The 19,282-nt window shown below is 26.1% G+C and overlaps 2 protein-coding genes across 3 annotated transcripts; one reads left to right on the top strand and one right to left on the bottom strand.

Annotated features, from left to right (window-relative positions):
* The first annotated feature begins 5,522 nt into the window (after nt 1-5,522).
* On the top strand, nt 5,523-10,762 carry LOC112680157 (E3 ubiquitin-protein ligase TRAIP). 2 transcript variants are annotated; one of them, XM_025550174.1, is made up of 9 exons: nt 5,523-5,828; nt 7,557-7,679; nt 7,910-8,125; nt 8,201-8,359; nt 8,454-8,564; nt 8,623-8,757; nt 9,912-10,092; nt 10,270-10,386; nt 10,453-10,762. In XM_025550174.1, the coding sequence occupies exons 2-9, from the start codon at nt 7,561-7,563 to the stop codon at nt 10,741-10,743; spliced, it is 1,329 nt and encodes a 442-aa protein (XP_025405959.1). In that variant the 5' UTR covers nt 5,523-5,828; nt 7,557-7,560; the 3' UTR covers nt 10,744-10,762. The 2 variants fall into 2 exon arrangements, with proteins under 2 accessions (XP_025405959.1, XP_025405958.1); XM_025550173.1 differs by having other exon boundaries at nt 9,912-10,104.
* Nucleotides 10,763-10,838: 76 nt separating this feature from the next.
* LOC112680158 (voltage-dependent calcium channel subunit alpha-2/delta-3) lies at nt 10,839-18,936 on the bottom strand. Its single transcript, XM_025550175.1, has 28 exons — nt 18,684-18,936; nt 18,532-18,613; nt 18,351-18,464; nt 17,996-18,287; nt 17,811-17,942; nt 17,379-17,635; nt 16,376-16,495; nt 16,102-16,321; nt 15,848-15,984; nt 15,600-15,740; nt 15,170-15,262; nt 14,954-15,037; nt 14,356-14,430; nt 14,176-14,289; nt 14,030-14,104; nt 13,808-13,958; nt 13,681-13,732; nt 13,458-13,618; nt 13,254-13,295; nt 13,105-13,195; nt 12,891-12,992; nt 12,716-12,828; nt 12,492-12,640; nt 12,187-12,438; nt 12,004-12,103; nt 11,446-11,599; nt 11,131-11,335; nt 10,839-11,025 (listed from the first exon to the last, which is right to left on the bottom strand). Exons 1-28 carry the CDS (start codon nt 18,785-18,787, stop codon nt 10,927-10,929), a joined length of 3,711 nt encoding a protein of 1,236 aa, XP_025405960.1. The 5' UTR covers nt 18,788-18,936; the 3' UTR covers nt 10,839-10,926.
* Nucleotides 18,937-19,282: the final 346 nt, after the last annotated feature.

Raw genomic sequence — 19,282 nt, 5'->3', positions numbered from 1 at the left:
TTGGAGCTACTAGGGAGATAGTAGAACCATACCTTTAAAGAGTGAGATAAATCGGATAAAATGACCTCGACTCCAATGATATCAATTTTTAGAGTAATACATTTATTTCTGGTGACAGTATCGATGAGAATTAGTTTAAATTTTAGGGATTTGTGTATAGCTATGGCTATGGTACCATAACCATCCGAGCGATCGGACCAGTAAATTTTAAATTGTGATATGGAGAAGGAACGTGAGAGTAAGAGCCAAGTTTCGGAAAGTAGTGATAGAACATTTATGATCGATAAGTAGATGTTGTAGAGGTGGAATGCGAACAGGTAGGCTTCTCACATTCCACTTAATTATATTAAAATGATCAATTGGATTAATATTGTTTGTAACAGACGCCATAATAGATTTCTTTTAATACAATTAAAGGCTGATTGTGATATATTTAAAATTAGAGTATTATTTATAATATGCTGGAGTTCGAGGGAAGGGGGTGTAAGTAAATTGGCTTTTGACTTGATAGTTTGACTACACTTGATGGTGTAGCTTGAATTCGAATCACGATTATTTGCCAAAGGTTTAATTTTATTAAGAGCAGATGATTTATCCGTGCGCGAGTCGACGCCCGAAGACGACGACATGTACAGGTAATTATTTGATAAATGATAATAAACTGCGATAGTGAAGATGGAAAACACAACCAAACGCTACAATAGCTTGAAAGCGAAAGAACACCACTATTTATCTTATCATTAGGTGATCCATGGACATTACTAAGAAAATCAATAATCAGAAGTCGCAAAAAAAAAAAAAACATACTATTGCATACAAATCCTAGCCCTGATTATAATTATCATTATTATTATTTTGTTATATTATTCTATTATCTATGAAATTGAATCAAATAATTTATAATTTTTTAATATTTTATAATATAATGGTATTGATCAGTGGCGGCGTGACAGCAGATTTTTGAGTCCCTGGACTCAAGTCAGTGGGTGAATAGATGGGTGGGTATTGACCATTGGGTATCAAGTGAGTATGTAGCATGTATAACGAATAGTGGGGGAGCTCTTTTTACAAGCTACCCTTAAATTTCTTTTTAGGTGGATGGGTGGATGGGCAAAATCATAACAGGACTCATGAAGTAAAATATTTCGCGCCGCCACTGGTATTGATGTATGAAAACATGAGAAAATGTACATAATATACAAGTAATAGAAGTGACGCAGTCCCGCTATGGTGCAGGTACATTAAGTATACCACTATCGCGGAGCCACGCCCGCTCTCTACCCAGCCACAACCCGTGCAACAATGCCGTTTCCGATATTACTCACCTATCACGGAAAACCGGGCAGAGGTGGAAAAAGTTATCGGAACCGGTGACAAAGTACCGACCGATCGCCTCAAATCATCAACCTTTTGCTCGTGACCGTCGTCGAAACATATCGTCCTCGAACGTTTTTTCTTTTCACTACCGTCACCAAAAGACTACCAACACCATCCACCATATTACTTATATAAGTCATTTAAAACAAATACAATTAGATCATCGTATCTTTTTTGGTTTCTTTTTTTTGTTTGTTTAATCCACTAACTCAACTGTGACCGGCCACCTCACCAAGAAAAAATCACCTACAAATTGAGGTCGTGTCAGAAGTCAATTTCCAAATTAAAAAATTATACAACTACTAAATAATTCGTGACGCACTATTTTCAATGTTCGGTCGGTTATATTTTTGATTGCTTTTCTTTTACAATTATTGCGCAAAATATAACATTTTGTCATAATCGTTCACTATTTCGTGTAAATGCTCACCACTAAAGCTGCGTCTACACCAAACAAACAATTCAAAAACGTTTGTCAAACATTCGCCGAACACCAAAAATATCTAGCAAACGTTCGACGAATGTTTTTTAAACGTTGGTTTGATGTAGACGCGTTTCAAAATCAATTTTTTTGTCAATAATCCAAACAAAAATTTTCGCTCACTAGGCGACCATTTTGAATGTTTGTACTTGTATACCGATGTATCTCTATATAAATAATTTTAAATTTAGTTAAGTAATTATTAAGTTATACGTATATATTAAAGAATAATATCAATCATATCACCAGTAGAAAAAAATCATCAAGTTATTGCTAAACTTACCGACACAAAAATACTTTTACGAAAATTTGTGTTTAGATTTGTGACTTGTGGGCCAATTAAATTAATTCAAAATTTAAAATCACTACATTCTGGTAAAATTACTTAATAAATCACCGTTATGTAAATTTAAAATGAAATTCTCACCACTGTTAGTCTTTCTTCGCTGAAAAAATTATCTTTCCCACCACCTGTTTTTGTTTTTATTTTTTTTTTTTTTTTTTTTTTTTTATGTTTTATTTAGCATTATAACAAAACCAGCAGCGCCCACACACATGCAATTTCTTCAAGATTCGATATGGTCACGATTGTTGGCAAACATATAGCGAACAACTGAATTATAAACAAACGTTCGTTGTACTGATAAAATGTTTGGCAAACGTTTGACGAATGTTCGACAAACGTTTAACGAATGTTCAACAAATGTTTGACAAACAATGTTTCCCCAAACGTTTGTTAGGTGTGGACGCAGCTTTACACGAACAATTTCAGTCAGGTTTCTCCATCTCTATTCTATCAGAAAAATTTTTTTTTTTTTTGGTACACCTCAATGACCACTGGCCATTTCTTGTGAAAATCTATATTTTTACTCTGAATTAAATATATATACAACACCTTTATTCGTAACAGTTTTTGGAAAATCCATTTTAACGAATGACGATTACATAAATGCTTACGAAGTAGGTACTAACAATATGTTATAACACTAAGTGCTCAGTGCTCACAGTATGTGACAATTTATCGTAATGAGATATTCAGATAATGCTTTTATCAATTAAGGTTAAACGTTTGGAGTTTTTGAACAATTTAGTTCTAAATTTAATATCTGTTAACCGTGGCACCATAGATGCAACTGAGAGGGGGGAGGGGGCTTAGCCCCCCTCGGCGAAGATTTAGTCCCCCATAAATATTCCATGTTATACATGACATACCGCATACAGCATATTTTACTCACAATAGTGTCACATACAAAAAAAGACACATACCTAGTAGTAAATCCAGCCTGGTTCAGAATTCTAAAATATATTAACATGTTATATAAGAGTAGGGGTAATCTACAGGTTATTTTAAATTTTGGTAGGAGGGCTGTAGCCCCTCAGATTTTGTACCCTAGTTGTGCTTATGCGTGGTACATACTGTGCCTACCTATGATTTTGGCGCTTTTGTACTATACGACTTTTTTTATTATCTCATTTTGGCACTTATGTCTTCTACTGTTAATAATGTATATTTATACAAATTATTTAGAAAAAAAAAAATTAAAAATGCATTTTGTAAGTTTGGAACTAAAAATGTTTACATTAAAGGTCTCCACACACTGTCACGGTGGCGTTAGATTTGTACACACGTATTGTAATATGAGTCCGCTCACTGCTGTGGTAATTCGGCCGCGGTAAAATATCGCCGCTGCGATATTTATAAAAACCGCAGCATGCTCGATTTTACCGCTACAGCTCAGCGGTATTTTCAATTGATTTATCAAATATACGCTAATAGTACCTATACTATCTAATATATATGGTGTATATTAGTCTAGACTTCGATTAATTCTTAGAAACTATTCAAGTTATAGTTTAATATACTATTTAACTTAATTAAAAATAACTCATATAAAAATAATCAATATAATTTATATATAATGAATATGATATGTACAATATTATAAGTACCTACTTGATATAGTACCTACTAACGTACTATATAGATAAATCGTCAATTTATCAATGGCATAGGAATTAATTAATCAACTATACAATTATTGTATGTAATATATAAATATATTATGTTTATACTGGATAAAAATCGCCATCGCCACCGCCGCAATGGTTCAGGTCTGCGATTTTAATACTGCCAACGCTACCGAAGCAGTGTGTGGGGACCTTAACTAATATACTGTTTTTTTTTTTTTTTATAGAACAGGTTAGATTACATTATATTCATTCTAATTAGAAATTTTATCAATTTAATTCATAACTGTTAAATATTAATTTAAATTATCAGAGCTAGAGCATTAATAGAGTATTCATAGAGCAGCGATTCCCAAATCTTAGGGTTCCGTGGGGCAATACTAAGAATTCCACCAGATGTTTGTGATTATTAAAAAACTTATTTTATATTATATTTAGAAAAAATATTATTTTATATTATTTAAAAATAATTGTGCTTTGAACTAATTTTAATAAAGAGTACTCATTAATAATGTTAACAGTATCATTTAAAACATTTTTTAGAGTATTGATTTTCCTTTTATTTTTTTAGGAAAATTAGAGTTGAATTGGAATTAAAGACATTAGGGTTTCGCGAAACTCAAACTATTTTTTAAGGATTCCGTGATTGTATAAGTTTAGGAACCGCTGGTATAGAACGTTGATAGAGACACTTATTTTATTAAATTAATTTTTTAGTGTTTTTAACATTTTTTAATTTATTAATTTATCATTATATTCAATATTTATATCAGAAAAGTACTACAACATTTTTTACATATTTTTTTCGAAAATAATAAAGTAGGTATTAGAAAATGTCTTACAGTATAGGTACCGTGATATATTGTGTGATCATGATAAGTGGAAACACTCAATAATTATGTGCAGGCTTCCTATATTTCAATTATACTTCTTAGACTAACTATTAAACATTATTGTACACATTTCTAAATAATTAGACTATTTTGTAACAGATAATTTTGCGCATGCACACAATTATTTTTTTTTCTGAAATGGGAATCACCTATTTTAACCACTATTTATTTTTCGCCTAATTTGTTAATGAACTTTTGTAGCTTAATCAACTTTCTAAGTCCAAAATTGACCAACTTACAGCAATTTAAAAAAAAAAAATGATAAAATACGCGGGAATTTTAGTATTTTTACTGTAATTCTGAAAATAATTGTTTTAGAATAATTTAGATTTGACATTTTTACACCTATTTATTAAGGTGAGATTTACGCGTTATTTTAATTATAACTTATAGCATAAAAACCGTAAATAAGTATGTTATTTAATTCGCTACATTAAATGGATCTAGCATAGGTTTAGACAACTATTTAAAGAATTTTACGTTTAAGTATTTAATACCTAAACTAACTTATAACTCAATTAAGAATTAAATTTGTAATTAATTTTTAATGCATTTCATTCATTCTTATAGATCTACTTATTGTAGCGAAATAAATAAAATACTTATTTACGCTCATGCTCATAGTTATAATTCTTGCACAAATTTAGTTAAAAATTTAATCTCTCCTGTGGTTAAGTTAGTAGTACAGATCATTATACGTTAATGGGAAATTTATTTTTTTGTTTCTTGCATGGCTGCATTGTGTATTAACTTCAATGTTTATCATAATTATGTTGGATGATTAGAGTATCTGTATTTTTTGGTAGATTTTGATTTTTTATTCCGATTGGCCTATGATTAATCCCTTCTCAATTCAGTATCTTTTTATAAAATTATAATATTTATTTTACTATATTTTCGATTTTACGATTTACAAACATTTATTTTGTTTTTTATTACTATTTGCCATAACTGTAATCGTTTCGAAACTGGGCTTGTTATTGGTTATGATCTAAAAATGCAGTTCTGGAAAATTATCTGATGTATTTATTCACTGTGACAACTTTGATTATGTCTTGACAATTTTCATTAGTCAAGGTGTAGTCAACGGATACAATAACAATTTAAAGGTATGAAAAGTCTAAATTGTTAGATACAAAAAGATACATAATTCAGTATTAGTTGGATAAATTGGATTTGCAAGTATTTTTGCAAACGAGTTGTGTCCCAAATATGGAGTCTGGTATATTTTTTCGAGTTACATGAATAATGTCCGGTGGATTATTTTGGGTTACATAAATCATGTCCTGAAGAATAAAATGTACATGTGCCTACATAAGTTGTATACACAAATTCATACATTTTTCAATTACAACATTATACATATTTTATGTATGTAACATTTTACTTAAGAATAAAAGTAGTTACATTAATTTATAATAATTGTAATAGTATTTGCAATAATTTAAATAAAACTATTAAAAATGAAAATCAAGATATTTGTCCATTACACTATTATACTGATGTATATATATATATATACATTTTATACTAGAATACATTTTGAAAAAAATAAATGAAATATAATGTCATATTATCATATTTAAAATTAATATATATAAAATTTAAATGATACTGTTCTATTATAAATTGAAAAATATTTGAACGGCTTGTATAACATATGAAATTAAAAATGGAGTGAAATACTTCTCAAATGTTAGTTATATTTTCGTTGGGACACAACTATTTAACCACGGCTACACTATAGTATTTATTTATTATATTTATATACAGGGTGGGTTTTGATGGATTTTAATTGAAGTTTATTAGTCAAGTATTAGAAACAAAATAATGAAACACATTTTATTTTATTTAAAACAAATATTATATTTATCTGCTATCAGTAAAAATCTTAACTTAAAAATAACATTACTTAAGTGGCTACCTTCATTTTGTATACAGTTAGCTATCTGTTTTTTTATACTGTCTATAACTTTTTGTAGAATATGCACATCAATAGTAGTAATTTCCCATCTAATGTTTTTTTTTTTTTATTTTAATTCTAATAGGGTATGTGGTTTATTAGTGAATACTTTAGATTTCAAAAAGCCTTATAAAAAAAAAAAATCAGGTGATGTTAAATCAGGAGAGCGTTGTGATCAGGCAATATCACATTGTGCAAAATCATACAATTTGGAAATATTTTTCTAATAACAGCCATTGAAACATAAGCTTTATGGCTAATAGCACCATCTTGTTAAAACCATAGTTCAAGATCTTGTACTCCTTATCACTGTAGTTCAGCTAGGAACAAGTTGTTCAACATTTCAACATAATGTTCAGATGTTATAGTCACAGCCATTGTGTGTATTTCACGAAATGGTGATATTGCCTGGCTACATTCTCCTGATTTAACGTCACCTGATTTCTCTATGTGGGGTTTTTTGAAATCTACAGTGTTGACTAATAAGCCACATACACTATAAGAAAAAAAAACACCTAAGATGAGAAATTATAGCTATCGATGTACATATCATACAGAAAGTTATAGGCAGTATTAAAAAACAGATAACCAACTGTATACAAAACGAAAACTGTCACTTAAGTGATGTAATTTTTATTGATAACAGTTAAATATAATCTTGTGTTAAATAAAATACAATTTGTTTTTAATACTTGACTAATAAACTTTAATTAAATTTTATCAGAAACCAATGCCCCATCCTGTATATGACAATAACATTTTTTTTTCTTCAATTTTGGATTAATTCCCAAAATGTGTGCACTTTATGTGCTTAAAAGTTATTCACTTAAATATATTTAAAAATTATTTTAATATTTCATATTTTTTTTCATAGTAAAATGTTAGCATCTTGTTCAATATGTGGTGATGTTTTCACTGGAATACATCCTGAATCCGTTCATTCAACACCATGTGGTCATGTCTTCCATTATGATTGTCTTATGACATGGATTAAAAGGTAAAAACAAATATTTGTCTGATGATACATTATTTTTGGAGATTTTATTTCTATTATTATTACAATATATTTTTGTATAATTATTAACTAAAGTTAACTAACTTCTTTACTATTTTAATTTCATTAATAAAAAGAAATAATAAAATTACCAGCAATAGTTATATCTTAAAAAAAAAACTTATGATAAATTATTCCAATAATTGTATTACATTTTTTATTGTAATTTTAAGATCACAAACATGTCCCCATTGTCGATCAAAAGTAACAGACAAACAAGTTATTAAATTGTATTTTCACAATAATTCAAATTTAAGTGTAAAAGAAGACTTATCTTCACTTACACACCAAGTACAATCACTTTCATTTCAAAATACACTCAAGGACGAAGAAATAAAAAATTTGTTAAAAGAAACCAAAAAAGAAAAAGAACAATTGACTTCATTAAAGTAGAGAAATTACATAATTTAATTATATAATAAAAATAACTATGTTATTTAAATGGTATTTTCATTAATTTGTAGAAAACATGTTAAAGAAGTGGAAGACAAAATAAGAAGTCATCAAACATTTGTATCTAGTTTGCAAGAAAATATTCGTTTTTTAAAATCTGAATGTAAAAAATCCACTTGTTATAAACTTGAAGCAGAAGAATTAAGAAAAGATTTGGAAAAATATCAATCGTGAGAAAAATTACTTTATATTGCAATAACTCATTTAATTCTCATAATATTTTCCAAGTAGTTAAAAATATATTAACAATTTTTTATATTTCAGTATAAATAAAATATTATATGGATCGCCTGCAGATTCTCAAGAAGCAGTATGTTTGTTAAAAAAAAAGACTGATATTCAAACTTTATGTTTACTTATAACTTCTTTTAAAAGGTATAATATTTTACATTATGTCTATGAAATCAATAATATTTTATGTCTTATTTTATAGAGAGATTCAAACTTTAAAAGATAGTAATAGGGACTTAGAAATTAAATTCTCACAACGTGTAACCAAATATTTGGAATTGAAGAAACATTTATGCGATGTAAATTCAAGAGAATCTATGAATAACCGAGTAATAGAGTATGTAATTTATTTAAGTATTTACTGAATGTAAAACAAAATTCTTATTTATAATCTAAAATGTTGTGCAGTTAACTATATAAATAATTTAATTATAAAATATTTATTGCCATTAATATTTTATGTTCATTTAGATATTATCAAAATATTTAAAGTTAAATACAGAAAAATTTATTTTAACTTGTTAAAATAAATATAAAATAACAGATAAATTTGTTTAGATAGAATAATTGTATAAAAGAAAATCTGTTTATTGTAGTACCATTATTAGTATATTTCCTACATCTTAAAATTGCACACCATAGCAAATCTGTTTTCGGTGAAATTAATTATATGTTGTTAATATTAAGATTAAATTTACCTACCCTTAATTTGTTAAAAATGTCTGAATATTATAAATTATAATAATATAAATATTATTCTAATAAAAAAAATATTTTTTATATAATAACATTAAATTTTACAGAAGTGTAGTGAGACCAACTATGCTTTATGGTTTGGAGTGTTGGGCGATTGACAGGAAAATAGAACAGATTATGAGTGTTGCGGAAATGATAATGCTTAGATGAAGGAGTGATAAGAGTAACAAGAGAAGATAGAACAAGGAACGAATACGTGAGAAGAGGAAGTTGTGTCAATAGTGGACTAGACGAGAGAAAATAGGCGAGATGATTTGTGCATATGAGGAGACAAGAGGAAACAAAAGCAGTAAGAGTGGTTATGAAAATTAATGTTAAAGGAAAAAGAGGAAGAGAAAAATAAAAAAAGAGATGGTTGGATACAAATGAGAATGATATCAGGGCTGTTGGTGTATGTACATAGGAGATGTAAAAAATCGAGATGAGTGAAGGTTTAGGACAAGGGTGACTAACCCAAATAATTGAGAGAAAGGCAAGGAAGAAGAAGAAGAAGAATATAAATATTATTACATGTGTTGTAAGTTGTCACATACAGAGATAAGTAATTTAATAAAATTTATGATTTAAGTTTGCTTTTATGTTTAAAACTAAAACAACAAATAAAATCACATAACAATAAGGTTTTTAGCACATTTATATTGTTTTTACTTGATTAAATAAGTTTTTTTTTGAATAAATAAATAAATATAAACTTAAGAGTAATATTATAATGTAAGTAAAATTATTTATTTTTAGGAAATTAAAATCAGAAATTACCGATCTTGAAGCAGAAATTGTAAGACTTCAAAAGAAATGTGAAAATTTAGAATCTATGATCCAAGCGAATGATAATACTCCAAGAAGAACAGAATTACGTAAAAGAATAATTCATGAGAGTCCAGCACCTGAAATTCAAATAACTACCGGTTCAGAAGAAGTACATAAATTGGTATAAATTATTAATTAAATTAAAATATTATAATGGGGAGTTTTTTTTTTTTAAGAAGCACATAGTTTGTTACTTAAAAAATTTAAATTTTACAGATTAGTCCGATGTATACATCATTAAATAACAGTAGAAATAAGTTTACATAAATTTCTGTTTAATTTTTAGGGATTAAAAACTACTGTATACAATCCAGAAAATTCAGTTTCAAGTTCAGTACAACAAAAAGGACAGTTAAAACTTTATAGTTTAAACAACAAAACAGAACAATCATCATCACAATGTGTAAACAATATATATTTTATATGCATTTTTACTTAAATTAACTTATCACATTATTATATTGTTTAGGTAAACACATTCATGCCTAAAAGCCCCCGGCGACCAATTGGATTCATGAGACCACCTTTAACTACTAAATCTGTAAGTACTAATTATGTGTCAAAAACAATGGTTTTGACAAGTAGTTCAGATGAAGAAATGTATGATGGTCTTGGTGGTCGATCAAAACCAGATGTGTATCCTAACCGACAAAAACCTTTACTTAAAAAAAGAAAATTAGTCTCCAATTTCAAAAAAAAACCTCTACCATCAAATGGTAATAAGACTTTAGATAGCTTTCTATCAACCGAAATTCTTTAATGGAGTATTTTTACTTAAATATGTGTATTTATAGTATTTATTTGAAATTATTCTATAATGTTTAATATCATAATTAATTTTTTGTAAATATATCATCAACATTTTTTTCTTTATGATATATGTCTATAGTAAGTTTTTAAATTAAGAATAACAAATTAGTGTTAACTGATAGTTATACAATAATTAGTTGTACATTTGTATACATAAAATGCTCATTATTATTATTAACAGCAATGTTGACTTGTTGAAATTACTTTTGGAACACACTTTAGTGTTTGGCTCCTAATAAATCATAATCAAATGTATTAAAATTTAAAAATAATTTGTATTACATATAAATAAAATAATAAATATGATTTATTTTATAATATTTTTAAATTATATTACCTCTGGATGACTGTTATAACATCCACCTAATTTGCGTCTATGAAAAGGGTTTAGGTTCAATTTGTTGCAGCTGTGATCTATACCTAATGTGTTGTTGTATTCTACTTTAACTGGGTTAACACTTAAATTACTTTGACTACTTTCAGCATTTTTTACCACAACAAGAAGTAAATTTGAATGGGCTATGCGTTTTACAAAAAATGGCCTAAAATAGAAAAAAAATATTCGTATATATATAAATTCATATAAATACAAAAGTGTAGTAATATTTAATTGAAACATTTTTAATTGTAGTTTTATTACTATGTTAGTCACCTTATAGTTGAACCAGCTGGGGGTGGTGCATCGAATCCTTCAGCACTTAAGTGTTCATGTTGTAACATGAATAAATCTGCTTTCTTATCACATGGAATATCAATAATTTTAAATTTTTCTGCATTTTTATTGAATGTTAAATCATCTACATTGCCTAAAATATAAAAAATAAGTATGATAATTATAATTTAATTTAAATTTAAAATAATAAAATATTAAAAAATAAGATTGGTAAATAGTTTATATTTGTATATTAAAATATAAATAGGTAGTTTATATATAGAAATAAATAAATAAATGCTTATTCTGGAGTATTATTACATTTATAATGTACGACTGAATCAAAATTAAAAATTTATTATCAGTCATATTCTTAATCAATTTTGTATTTTGAGTCACGATTTTATTGATTTTGTATATACCTGATGATACATTTTTAATTTGAAACCAGTTGTACATTATAAATATAATAATAATTCAGGTTAACCATTTATTTATTTATATAAACAATTTATTTTTATATTAAATTTAAAAAATAATAATATTATTATCTATTACCTTCATTTATTGACCAAACATGAACTAAATTTCCTTCAATTAATAGCCACACTAAGTTCATTAATAGCATTTTAAGACTTGTGTATACTACATAAAATGGCTATATAATATAAAATAAAAGTTAAATTTAAATTCCAAGGTATTAGTAGTTATTAAATTTAATGTTTTATTAAAAAGAATTACTGTTAACAGGTATGATGATGCACTTGTAGTTGCTATTCTTTCTTTACATAAAGCTTGGTAGTCAAACATAGGTATACGTCTGAATATTTTCTTTGTAATCATTGTTTCCATAATAACTCCAGTACTCTTTAATTCAGTTTGTGCAAAAAATCTACCAGTATCTGCTGGAATTTCTGATAAAACAACGTATCCATTTTCATCAATTATATAACAATCAACATGATCAGATGCACATGGTAAACAACTAGGGCACTAAAAATCAATTATTAGTTGATAATCTATGTACTAAAAAATAATATACTTACAATTTCATTTGCTTGTGTTATTTGCATAAAACGATCATAAAACTTTTTGTGTAACATTTCATAACCAACTACTGACCCTGGTGCTTCATTATTTTCATCCTCAACAAATATAGCATGACTAGCTGTTATTTTTAACTTATCATTATCACCTTTATTATACAAAGTATGTAATACTTATTAAAATATTAATATTAAATTATTTTATGTTAATGATATTAAAATACCAGAATTAAAAGGCACTGAAAAGACAAAAGCTTGTGGATTTAAATTACGATATAGTACTGGACGCTTGTACCAAACTTCCTCAACTGAACGATTATGAATATCTCCAAATTGTCTGAAGATATAAACAAAATTTTTATTTTTATTCTTCTACTGCGTATTGTTTTTTGTACATACAATTCTCCTTCAGCTAGATCAAGTATATGTTGCCATCTACTTAATCCTCCTTGGGTTGCCAAAAATCTAACACTTACATTATATTGATCTACATAGTGTTTTCTAAAGTTCCAAGTCATTAAAATGTGAGCAGTAAATTTATTTATGTAAAATGATAAAATATCATTTTATTTTGACATTCATTAAAATTATAAAATAATCAATAAAAACTTACTCAAATTCTGTAGTTGGTTTCCAAGTCAAATTATATAATGCATGTGTTATTTTTGCATCAAAAAATAATAATTGCATCAATTCTTTATCACCTGAATATATAAATTTTTCTTTAAATATAAATCAAAATCAAAGTTTAGATTAACTTACAGTAGAATTCGTCTATATCTATTGGTTTTCTATCACATTCACCTATTATCAAACAATAAAATAAAATAATCGATGACTCAAGAGGAATATAAAGTAGAAATAAATCAAGTTAAATCTTTTTTATTGAGCTTTAACCTTGAGATTTTGGTGTTGGAGCCAACTATTGATGGAAGTTGAATAATTTACAATAAAATTTTCACTTACGTCTATCAAATTCATCCATTGAAATATTTTCAAAGTTTGAATCTGGATACTGTTCTCTCCATTCCCAATCTGGAGAAAATATTTTTTCCATAAAATGAAGTAATTTCTCTTCAGGATTTTCAAATTTTCGTTCTGATGAATGAAAATAATCACAATACACCCTGAAATATATAGTTAAAAAAATGTAGAAATCATGTTTAGTCCTTAAAACATAAAATCATACCAATTTGGATGAATTTTCCATTTATCTTGAAAATATTTATCAAATTGTTCATCTAAAATACATTGATAAAATTAACTTATTTTAAAAATACTAAATTATATTTTTACATTTTTTAGACCATATTTACCACTTCCTATTGATTTATTAATTTCATCCCCAGCTTTAATCCAATTATTACCATAAGAGGCAGGTAACACTAAACCAAGGGTAAATGGGCCTTCAATTTTTGGATCTAATGCAGTATAATGATAATTACGAACTTCAGAGCCAACTCTTCTCTAAATAAGTAAATTATAATATCTAATAAAAATATAAATTAATATTAATTTATAAGTAACTAATTTTTTACCATATTGTCATAATGGAACTTAATGCTTAAATTTTCCATTGATCCACGTTTGTGATTAACAATGGCTTCCCGTAGCTACTTGGAAATTTTTTTTTTCAATTTTTAAAAGAAGATTGAAAATTGTGTGTACTAAAAAATAATATTACTTGAACTATATCTTTATGTGGTTGCCTTGGTTGTTCATCTTCTTTATTATCATCTATCATTTCTAATTCAGTTAAATCTATACTATTATGATTATCTTTGAGAATTCCATCTTCCTTAAAATTATATTTTATAACAATTTAGTTAGTTAAAAAAAATATTTATTAATCTATTTTACTTACAACAGGCCTTAATTTTGGATGAAATAGCACATATCCATTATTTGTAACAATAAAAGCATAGCCGTTTACTCCAATCTAAAACGTGTACACAGATTAAATATGTTAAATGATGTGCATGGTATGGCATTCATTGACTAGCTACTTCCAATTAAACTACTGTTCAAGTCTCTAGTACTTGGATAAGTAACTATCTAACTATTTAGCATTTTAGTAAGTCATGTATCTACATATATCTTGTAATTGTAACTTAAATATTATAAATAATAGTCGAGTTATCATAGCCAAAGGTGTAGAGTAAAATGTCTTTAAAAGAAAAAAAATCGAAATTTTATTTTATTTTTAAAGGTTACTTTATAGTAAATCCTTATGGACGACTGTAAGACTTGTATACTATGAATGTTTATGTGCAATAGTTTCCCATTGTCTTATTGTTATATTATCATATAATATCTTATATTTATTTTCTTCAGACTTAAAGTATTAAAATAATAAGACAAAATATATATAATAGCTATAAATATAATATGATTTGTAAAATATAAAACAAGTAAAAAAGTAATGTTTTTATATTAATTATTTATACTATTTCATTCATTACTTTGTAAGGAAGTGTAAGTTTTTCAAACTCAGCAATTGGTACATCTGTTCCTGCTACACCGAGTAAATCTCCTTTAACTTTAGTCTATAAAAAATATATTCTTTTTTAACAAATATTGTTTAAATAATTACTTTACTATTATTTTACTATTATATTTACTATCATACAATTAAAGTTAGTTTTAATTACAAATTATAAATATTACTGAAATATAACCTTGTTAAATTCATCTCTCTTCTTATTAAAAATCGGTATGGAGATAGCAGTCATTGGTCTGTATTCCTGATAGACATCTTCTTCATCTTTACTCTATTTTATAATAATAAATAATAAAATGCTATTTTATTTATATTAATAAATTATTACAATTATTTACTCAACACTTCTCATGAGATTATAGCTAAAGGTATTTTATTTTATTTATAAATCTTTTATACATTATATTAGTTATATTATATTATATACATTACATTTCATAGGAAGTATAAGATAAAGGTAAGTATATATACTTTGTATATAATATATATATATACAGTTTTTATATGAACAATATTTATTTTGTTTATATTGGATAATTGGAATAATTCTGTCTACAGGGTATTTTGGATTCTGGGTTGGATAAACAAAAGGTACACACGAGTAATACCTCAGAGTTCAACACTAAATACTTTGAATCCATTTTATGTTGGTTAGGGAATTGTTTTTGTTCATTCAAATTAGCAGCTAGATCATTCTTCTGCTTATCAAATTCCATTGCATTTTTTAACGCACTTGTTACATATGGATCCTAACAAAATTCTCTTAATATTTATATGACGACGAGTTAGAACTTAACTTTAGTAATGCAAATTTAACACATAACAATCTATATAGTTAAAAAATGTTAATACTTACAGATATATCCATAAATGTATGAGACCATGTTACAGGATGTTTTTCAGCTTGTAACACTAATGGTCTTGCTAAAATTGCAATATACTTTAATACACTTTCAAGTACTTCATCCTTTGAATGTACATGTGCAAAACTGCCTATAATATAAAATAAGTATTGTTTAAATATCACTATTACAATCACAATAGTAGGCTTTTTGTAGTATGTATTAACTTGTTTAACTAAGTAATTTAAAATTATTTATATTTAAATACCTCTGTTTTCACAGGCAAGACGTTCAAGTTCAGGTGTTGTTGTTATATCACGACCTATCATGTAAGTAAATATACGGACAGGTATGTTTGTAAATTTATTATTATCAATACGGTTATATATTTTAACTACTTCAAAAAGTTCTTCATTAGGATCATCATCAGTGATTAACATAATCATTTGATTACATGTTTCCTCAGAACATTTGTTGTTTTTTTTGTTCTAAAATAAAAAAAATATTTACATGTTAACATTTAATTAGATTTCATTACATACTTTGGATAAAAGTTCAAAAGCTTCAATAAAGGCTTTGCTGTAGTTTGCTGTAGAAGAAGGCAATAATCTTGTATCTTCAATTATAGCTTTATAAAATGTGTTCAAATTTTCAGGTGTAGCCTAAAACGAATAAATAATTTATCCAAAGACAATTATTATATTATGCTTTGAATGTGCCATTAAAATTTACTAATTATTCTTTTTTCAAAACTAAAATTTTTATAACTTTTCATTATTAAATCAAAAGTTTTATTTAAAGTAAAAGTAAATTAATAAGTTTTTAAAATTAAATATTGTTCTGAATATTTTGTTGTATGTAGTCTAGCAGTTAATTAATGATACAGTACATGATTAATCATAACTTCTATACCAATAATCACTCTTTTTTTTTTTTGTTTTTTTCAATAATTAAATAACCTTATAAGGAACATTCAAATGTGTATAATCAATAAAATATTAATATCTAAAGGTACCCTTTTATTTTCAATTTAAATTTTACTTTCAATTACATGATATTTTGGTACTTAATATAACTAATATTCAACTCTACTACAGCATTTGGAATATTTAACGAATTAATTTCATATTTAAAATATTTTTGTATTAATAATATGTTGCATTATAGTCTCTATCAATTAAAAATAATTTGGTAAAATGTTTACATATAGGTAACACTTAAATCAAGTGCATAGTATAGTATAACTGGATTTTGAAATATATCTATGTGTTAGGGTGGATAAATATTAAAGAATATGATTGTTTTTAATCAAATTCTTTGATAATTTCATTAAAAATTTAAAATATAAATCATAGTTTTACATTATAGTAATGTATCATAACTAACAAGTAGATTGCATATATAGTACACTTATTTCTACTTACTAGGCTATATACAACATCAAAACTATTATCTTTATTGTCTTATAAACTTAAAAAAATAATATATAGTCTTTTAATATAACACTCATGGGACATAAATAACAGTTCAAATCATTATTATTACCTGAACTAATATTTCTTTAAAACAAGTTACTAAGTAATTGAAACTAGTATTAAAAAATATTATATTTATTGAATCATCATTATTGAATGTCTTTAGAAGAGATTTAATTACAAGCTGAGAAATTGATTGATGCATGCCATACATGGAACCAGATATATCTAATAAAATAACTACATCCTTTGAACAAGTAGCAGCTTGAATGTACCATGGCCTCAGGCGTGTGTCAAACACACTTGGCTTAGCTGACCACCTATAAGCTAAAAATTTAAATTATAAACACAATTCATATAATACTTAAAATAAATTTTTATTTTTATTAATATACTTTAATTAAATGATCAAATTTAATTTAAAATGTATCATTTATTTTATTTATGAGTATAAATATATTTTATCTCATGAGTTAAACATCCTTTTTAAGATTAAATTTACCTGGATAATGGCGCATAAATCCAGCTGTACTACCAAAATATTGCCAAGAGAGTGATGGATCACTGCGATAATTTTGTAAAAACACTTCATCCAATTGTTCAGACCATTGTAAAGGTATTTGAACATGTTCAACTATAAAATTTTAAAAATAAATAAACATATATTTAAAATTAAAATTCACATACGCTTTTCAAATAATATTGTTGGTAAATAAACAGCGCTATAATCAGTATTAGCTGGTAATCCATAAAAGTGATCATTTTTCGTCAGATTCATTGTTTTAAATTTTAATTCAATAATAGTTTTCCCTAAATCTAATGATATATTTGGAGTGCTTCGATCTTCATCATTAGAATCATCAATACCTTCAACTGGTGAATACTTAGCATTATAGTAAGTATAATTAGAAATTCCATTATCTCCATAGAATTTCCATTCAAATTCTTCAGATAAACGTTCTGCTGCATCCATTAGACACTAAAAGTTACACTTATAGTTTATATAATTTAATTAAAACCATAAAATATTCAAATTATTTACTGATACAGCAGTCATTTTCAATCTTATCATACGATTCATTGCCGTCGATATATTTTGCAATAACTGACTAGCATTTGTTCTAAACACATGTGTTTCATTTAATTTTTTATAACGCTAAAAAAATGTTTGATTAAAAATATTATTGATTATTACATGTAATAATATTAATACAATTCAATACCAATTTTATCTCATCAGATTTAGTTATATTTTGTCCCAAATACCACAATTCTTTGCCAAATGTCTCAGCCCAATTGTCTACCCTAAATTGAATAAAAATACATTAACTATTAATCTAACACAATGTAAGATAATAAGTTAGGTTTCACTCACAAAAGTTCTTCTAAATTACTCTTTTTGTCATCTTGAACATCTATAGCATAAATAACAAATAAAACAACAGCTAGAAATGTGCATACTCTTATGTAAATATTCATATTTAAAACATTCACTTTTTATAATATCCAATGTAGTTATACATTCAAATGGTTTGAATTTCAGCTGAATTTATAACCTTTAGGGATACACTCTTTAGTATATTTAAAATCTAATTATAGCAACATGCATTCCCACTTTGGATGATGGCCAATTAACTTAAGAGTTCACAATGTATTTATTTTAATTGTACTTATACAATTTAATATCTAAATATTATAAAAAGTGCTCAGTAAAAATTTTAAATTGATTTTTAATAATATTTTAAATTGTTACATAAACACATACTACTGAATAATGTTGATTTCAATATATACATATATATTATAAGACTGTATAAATAGTTACTAACACTAAATGAAAGTAGTGTTACATCTTACTATAAAATGTGACCATATAGAAGTATTTTACATTTTTCTATGGAATTCAAAATAAACATATAACTAAAAAAGTTGATGATAAACTAAGTTTTCAATCTTTTAAGGATGTAGAAAATG

Source organism: Sipha flava, unplaced genomic scaffold (assembly GCF_003268045.1).
Source record: "Sipha flava isolate LNK unplaced genomic scaffold, YSA_version1 174_pilon_pilon, whole genome shotgun sequence".
Classification (NCBI taxonomy): Eukaryota; Metazoa; Arthropoda; class Insecta; order Hemiptera; family Aphididae; genus Sipha; species Sipha flava.
This window is presented reverse-complemented; position numbering and strand designations above follow the sequence as displayed.